Genomic DNA, 7,500 nt, shown 5'->3' on the forward strand with positions numbered 1-7,500 from the left:
GTGTAAAGGGGGCGCTGCTGAGCACACTTCAGAGCGGTAAAATGCTGAACGGGACGGCCTACGGACTCGGAGACTCGGCGAGCACGCGTAATTTAAGTCCACGAGACCGAAAGTCCACATGAAGAGCGCCATTTGGGACAGGGCCATTGTGTGTGAGAGTGAGTGTGTGTGAGTGAGTCTGTGTGTGTAAGTTAGTGAGCGTGTGTGTGTGTGTGTGTGAGTGAGTGAGTGAGTGAGTGAGTGAGTGAGTGAGTGAGTGTGAGTGAGTGAGTGAGTGAGTGAGTGAGTGAGTGAGTGAGTGAGTGAGTGAGTGAGTGTGTATTTGAGAGTGTATGTGATTGTGAGTCTGTGAGTGTGTGTGAGTTAGTGAGTGTACGTGTGTGTGTGAGTGAGTGTGTGTGAGTTAGTGAGTGTACGTGTGTGTGTGTGTGAGTGTGTGTGTGTGTGTGAGTGTGAGTGAGTTAGTGTGTGTGTGTGTGTGAGTGTGAGTGAGTGAGTTAGTGTGTGTGTGTGTGTGTGTGTGTATGGTTTTCACAGGGACATTTGTTGTCGGTTCCTCTTATCTGACTGCAGCAGCTCCTGTGAGCGTCTATCAGACTCAACACTGTTTCCATGTGCGTTCATTCCCGTCACACACACGCACACACACACACACACACACACACACACACACACACACACACACACACACACACACACACACACACACACTGGTCTCAGCATCTGTCAGTCGGAGAGAGAGCTGATAAGACAGCAGGTACAAGGTCGAGCTCGGCGATAACATGGAGTGGAAATCCCTCTATTCTGTGTGTGTTAGAGTAATGTTTGACCTCGATTCCTCGACTGTCTTTCTCCAGTGAAGTGTGTGAACGAGAGGAGGAGTGTGTGAACGATCTGCCGAACATCTTCTCTTCTGCTTCACTGGAGAAAGACACTCGGACGGCTTTGAAAAGAACTGAACTGAGAATGATTTCCTATCCTGTGAATCGTAGGAAAGCTGAAGGAGCTGCTGGTGTAACTGGACCCAGGGTTATTACAACTCTATTAAAAAACATTTCAAGCATTAGAAATGTTGCCTACATTTTTTTAATGCAATTAATCGATTTGACAGCGTCATTATTATGACTTTGAGAAGTACAATATTAACCTTCATTCTTCCCTCGCACTTTGTAACACATCTTTCCCTCGGGGGTCAAAATGACCCGAAGCCCTAAAATCATACTTAATTATTTAATTTAATTTTGATTATATTTTTTCTATATTTTAATGCAATTTTTTGGGGCGATTTTTGTTGTTGTTATTTTTATATTTTATTTACCTTTTAATGACTAGATTTAATCAATAAATAATCAATAAATAGTAATTTAAGCACATTCCTCACATTCTTTCAACTTAAATAAAAAATAACTCACAATTTCATGCATAACTCTTTTAATTCAGCTCAAAATATCTTACATTGTGTGTCTTTGACCTCTTGTGGAAAAAAAAAATAATATAAGATGATATTTCATGACTCTAGATGTCCTAATAGCTCTATCTGGAGTAAATGAGCTGTTCCTCTGCCTCCTAAAGCCAGTTTCTCTTCAATATATATTCAGATACACATGTTTTTGGTAAAGTTTTAGCATTTTTAGTTAGAATTTTGAGCATTTTTAGGTTTTTCTATGTGAACTGAAGCATTCCTCGCATTCCATTCATTCCTAAGGGAGTCAAAATGGATTAGCTACTTTTTAAATTTCAACCACAAAACTCTTCGAATCCATTACATTTTTTTGTGTGTATATTCGTGGTTCAAGTGCGACAGAAGTCCCAGGATCTTGGACCCCTCTAAAAAACACACACACAAAAAGAAAAAGATTTCCGGGTCTAAATCTGTTAAAATTTCAAGTTAAACTGAACTTTTATTTTGTCGGGTTGTGGTGAAGATCTTTGAGTTTCTGTGTGAATCTGATGATAGTTTTATAAAAGTGAATGAAGTGAACTCTAATGTGAGTGTATGTTTGACAGCAGCTCATGAGGTTTGATGTGACGTTCCCGTTTCACGTTCCAGAACTGGAATAATAACACGGATATGGATGAAAGTCGAGGCATGAGCGGCTTCCGGAAAACACTGTTGTTATTGTTATCTGAAACTGCAGCGGTCGTGAAGTGACATCACACTCTCTTCCTTTAACCGCTGAAATGAATTAATCACTGTAATCAATCACACACACACTCCTGATTTTATCTGTCAGGAAACAGCATTTCCACGCAGTGTTCTGGACGTTCTGCTTCCGCTGGTCATCATCAGCTGCACTTCGACATGGAATTAAACAAAAGAATTACTCAAGGACAAGGTCATTTATCTGCACTTTCTCCTCGTTTGAACGATTCATTTCATTTTGATTTAAAGGGGTGGTTGATTATGATTTGACTTTTCTAACTGTAGTTAGTGTGTAATGTTGCTGTTTGATCATAAACAACATCTGCAAAGTTACGACACTCAAAGTTCAGAGCAAAGGGAGATATTTGCTTTTAAAGAAATCGCTTTTTATTAAGGACTACAACAAACGGCTGGTAGAGACTACAATGAGCTTCTTCACGGGTTAGTGACATCACCAACCCTTAAATTTACATAAACCCCGCCCCCAGAACACGATTTATAGATTATCAAGACAGAATATGCTAATCAATGACTAGAAGATAACTACACATCAGCTTCATAAACTCATCCACTAACCATTCAGAAATGTCCTGTTGCTTCTACATGTTGTCTCTTCTTCTTGAGTCTCTCCATCATTGTCGGACTCCGGTTTGAACATAAAAGGCTAAAAGTTTGACATTTTCAGTGCATGTGTGTGTGAGGTAAAAGGACACAAGCTGTTGTAGCTCCGCCCCCTGTGCTGGGAGCAGCAGCTCATTTGCATTTAAAGGGACAGACACAAAATGGTGCGTTTTTGCTCACCCTCAAAAAGTCACGACTTTAACATGCGATATAAAAATATCTGTGGGGTATTTTGAGCTAAAACTTCACACACACACTCTGGAGACATCAGAGACTTATTTTACCACCGCTTTAACAACGTAGCAGCAATAATGTCTCGTGGTTCTTTCGGGCAAATAATTAACTCTGTTCTGGTTTCAGTTGTTTAGGTCTTGCATGATCAAAAGAGACAAAAGAAAAAGAGGTCTCTGTTATGATTAAATAAAGTTAAATAAGTTCTCGTTTTTAATATTTGTAACCAATATCACACGAACAAAAGTGCTGTTTTCCAGAATATCAGAACGTTTGATAATGATTTTATACAACAATTTAATAAACAATAAGTTAATAATGAGGGGACGAAATTTTGAGTCACTGCGCGAGTTTGTTTCGTTACTGATTGCGATCCGCGTTTTTAACGAATCATTCTAATGAACGACTCAACGACTCACTCAGTCAATTCTGCTTTGCTCCTGAAAGAATCAGCCGTTTCGAACAAATCGTTTCACTGAATGATTCAGTGACTCTCTTGTTAAGGCATTGATTTGCCGCCACCTACTGGTGGTTTTAGTGTCATTTCATTTCAGCTGAGGGACGAAGATTTAATGTTGTTTTATTTGAAACAGCCTCTGAATTGCAAAGGCCACCTCTGGTAATGACGTGTTTTAATCAAGTAGCAATCTAAAAGTGATATATATGAATGCAACGTGGATCTTGTAATTTTTTTTTACTTTTATCCTGTTTCCAGTCCAAATATCTAAAAATTCTTAAATCAAGATGCATTTACTAGATGTGTAAAATGACATAAGGTATTGTGTCTTGTTTCCTAATGAAAAATAAATAATCTAGATTAAGTGAGTTTTTGCTTAACCAGCAAAATGATCTGCCAATGGTGTAAGCATAATAATCTTGTTTATGTTTGGATTAAGATTATTTTCTGACCCCATTGGCAGATAATTTAGCTTTTTTTAAGCAACAACTTACTTATTTTTTATTTATTTCCCCAGAAAACAAGACAAAACATCTTATGTCATTTTACTCATCTAGTAAATGCATCATGATTTTAAGAATTTTTTGAAATTTGAACTGGAACAAGACAAAAAACTAAGTAAGAAAAGCATTTTTTTTACAGTGTAAAAGCATCACAGCACAAAGTGAGTGTGATCTGGAAAGCTATAGTCTCGTCAGTGAACTTGATCTCTTGTGGGTCGTGGTCTAAAAGCCAGTCACACGTGGTCAGACACAGGAAAACCAACAATGACTGTCATGTTATTCAGGAAGGGAAACACCTGCTTCCTTTTCCTGCAAGTCAATCGAAATCCAACTTTAGCCACGAACACACAGGAGAACAGAAGCTGGACCTTCAGTGAAGAATGAGACCAACTATGTTTAGATGTCCATATTGGTATTGTTCATCCCGCTGGGAGTCCGCAAACACTTCTCATAGAGCACTATTAGTAGCTTTGAAAGAATCTGTTGTGTATAAAGCACTATAAATAAAGGTTAAAAAAATTCACTACAGTGATTCCCTCTTTAGTTGCTATGCAGCATTGCAACACCCTAGCAACTGCATAGAAACATATCAAAACCTACCCATACCACTTCAGGAACCACATGCCACACTAACAACCACTCAGAACACCCTAGCAACGGTATAACAGTACACAAAAAACACTCATTATCTTAGCAACCGCATAGCAACACCCTAGCAACAACTTAGGACAAATATATACACACACATACATATAGATATGCCATAGGAAATGCTTAGAACACCCTAGCAAACACATAGCAACATTTCAAAACGCACTCATAATGCCACCCTAGCGTACTAAAAATCACTTATAACACCTCAGCCACTACATAGCAACACCTTAGTGACCACACAGAAACCATAGCAGCAGTAAAGATAAGCAAACACCCTAGCAACCCAGAACACTATAGCAACCTTATGTCAATGTCCCAGGAATCACCTAGAACACCCTAGCAACCACATAGCAACATATCAAAACACACTCATAACAGCAACCACATAGCAACGCCTTAGTAACCATAACCAACCGCATATATATATGCCTTAGCAAACACCACATAGCAACACACTAATAAACATTCATAACACCCTAGCAACCACTCACAATACCTTAGCGACTATACAGATATACCCTAGTAAACACCTAGAACTCCCTAGAAACCATATAGCAACACACTAAAAACATTCATAACATCTAGGTAGTCAAACTACATCACACAGCTCAGCTGCTTTTTTGTGAACATCTTTTTGCCACAGTATTTTGGAGACTGAGATTGTGTTGTTTTTGTGTTCTCTGTTTCAGGCGTCCCTGTCTTCCCGGTCACCGTCACCAGCCGCAATCCCAGAGTGGAAGTGCACGAGTTCTCGGGTGAGTGTGTGTGCCGTCGTCATGCAGACGTCAGTGGGACGATGTGCACTAACTCCATGATGTGTGCTTGTCCTCCACAGACGCCGAGCTCTCCTGTGAGTTCAAGACCGAGAAAGAAATGAACCCTCGCATCGAGTGGAAGAAGAAGGACAAAGACGTGTCCTTCGTTTATTATGAAGGACGTTTCGTAGGTAACTGGCGAACGAATGATTTCTCTAATGTCTTGTTGAGGAGAGCTGTGCATATCAACACCCTGGCAACCATGCAGCAAAAACCTAGCAAATGCATAGCAACATATAAACCCCAGCTTATACCACCTCAGGAACTGCATAGCAATGCCTTAGCAACCACACCATAGCAGTCAAATATCAATACCCTAGCAAACATATAAGCAACATGTTAAAAATAACTCATAACACCTCGGCAACCACATAGCAACGCCTTAGCAACCACATAGAACACCTTAGCAATTGTATAGATGTTCTCTAGCAGACACCTTTTGGAAACCACATAGCAACACCTAAAAACATTCATAACACCCTTAACCACCGCATAGCGACACCCTAGAAATTGCATAGCAACACTCAGAACACCCTAGCAACCACTCAGAACACCATCACAACCATTTATCAATGTCCTTGCAAACGCCTAGAGCATCCTAGCAACCACATAGCAACATGCTAAAAATTCACTCATAACTCATCAGCAACCACATAGCAACACCTTAGCAACAACACAGAACACCTTAAGAATTGTATATATATTCCCTAGCAGACACCACCTAGAAACCACATAGCAACACTCTAAAAACATTTGTGACACCTTAGCAACACCATAGAAATTGCATAGCAACACTAAAAAAAACACTCATAACACCCTAGCATCCACTCAATACACCATCACAGCCATAAATCAATGTCCTAGCAACCACATAGCAACAGGCTAAAAATCACTTATAACGCCTCAGCAATCACATAGCAAAACCTTAGCAACCACACAGAACACTTTAGCAATTATATAGAAATGCCCTAGCTGACACCACCTAGAAACCACATAGCAACACACTAAAAACATTTGTGACACCTTAGCAACAACCTAGAAATTGCATAGCAACACTTAAAAAACACTCAGAACACCATAGCAACCACTCAGAACACCATCACAACCATTTATCAATGTCCTAGCAAATGCCTAGAGCATCCTACCAACCACATAGCAACAGGCTAAAAATATCTACTTGATTGCTAAAGTTTTCTGTGTTGTTGCTAAGGTGTTGCTATGTGGTTGCTGAGGTGTTATGAGTTATGCCCTAGCAGACACCTTCTAGAAACCACATAGCAACACACAAAAAACATTAGTAACACACTAGCAACCACAGAGCCCCACGAGTATCATCAGCATAATAGTGATAATGTATTAAAGAGTAAAGGGCCTAAACCTGAGCCCTGAGGAACATCAGACCTGAACTGATCTCAGACCTGTAACCACCCAAGCCAATGAACTGGGAACGCTCAGGAAAACAGGATTTAAACCAGCATGTTTTTATTTTGTATCTTATTATTTTAATGTCTTTTTTATTTTATTCTTGTAACATGGTTTGAGATGCAACTTTTAAAGGGGTCATCGGATGTTAAATTCACTTTTATATGGTGTTTGTGTATAAATGTGTGTTTGCAGTGTGTGGACACAACCACCATACAATGAAAAGATCCATTCACTCCTTCTTTTTAATCCTCAAAAAGTCTAAACACTCTCAATAATCAAGCCGTTTGGACTTTGCTCCGCCCACAACCACTGACGGACTGACCAGCATTAGCATATTTACTGCATTAGCATATTTTCCATATTAGCATATTTCCCGTATTAGCATATTTCCGCCCTCAGCCATTTGTATACGTTCCTCAAGTCTTGTGTCAACCCCAACAAGAAAGACCCTAAAGAATCATACCAACTTGTGGAAAATGGGCATCCGATGACCCCTTTAAAGGCGCTATAGAACAAAGTTTGAGCAGTAGAGCGCTGGCGCTTGCAACACCAAGGTCATGGGTTCGATTCCCAGGGAAAGCAGGAACTGATAAGAATGTAAATGTGTACCCTAAATGCAATGTAAGTCGCTTTGGATAAAAGCGTCTGCAA

General features: G+C 39.8%; 1 protein-coding gene across 2 annotated transcripts in view; it reads left to right on the forward strand.

Annotated features, from left to right (window-relative positions):
* Nucleotides 1–7,500, forward strand: part of jam2a (junctional adhesion molecule 2a) — a 22,722-nt gene that overhangs the window by 4,052 nt on the left and 11,170 nt on the right. For both annotated transcript variants that reach the window (XM_082163927.1, XM_082163928.1), the window contains exons 2-3: nucleotides 5,299–5,364; nucleotides 5,445–5,555. In XM_082163927.1, coding sequence (XP_082020053.1) covers nucleotides 5,299–5,364; nucleotides 5,445–5,555 — 177 coding nt within the window. The remainder of the gene's footprint in view (nucleotides 1–5,298; nucleotides 5,365–5,444; nucleotides 5,556–7,500) is intronic.

The sequence above is a fragment of the Leuciscus leuciscus genome (genome assembly GCF_965113295.1).
Source record: "Leuciscus leuciscus genome assembly, chromosome: 3".
In the NCBI taxonomy this organism is placed as follows: domain Eukaryota; kingdom Metazoa; phylum Chordata; class Actinopteri; order Cypriniformes; family Leuciscidae; genus Leuciscus; species Leuciscus leuciscus.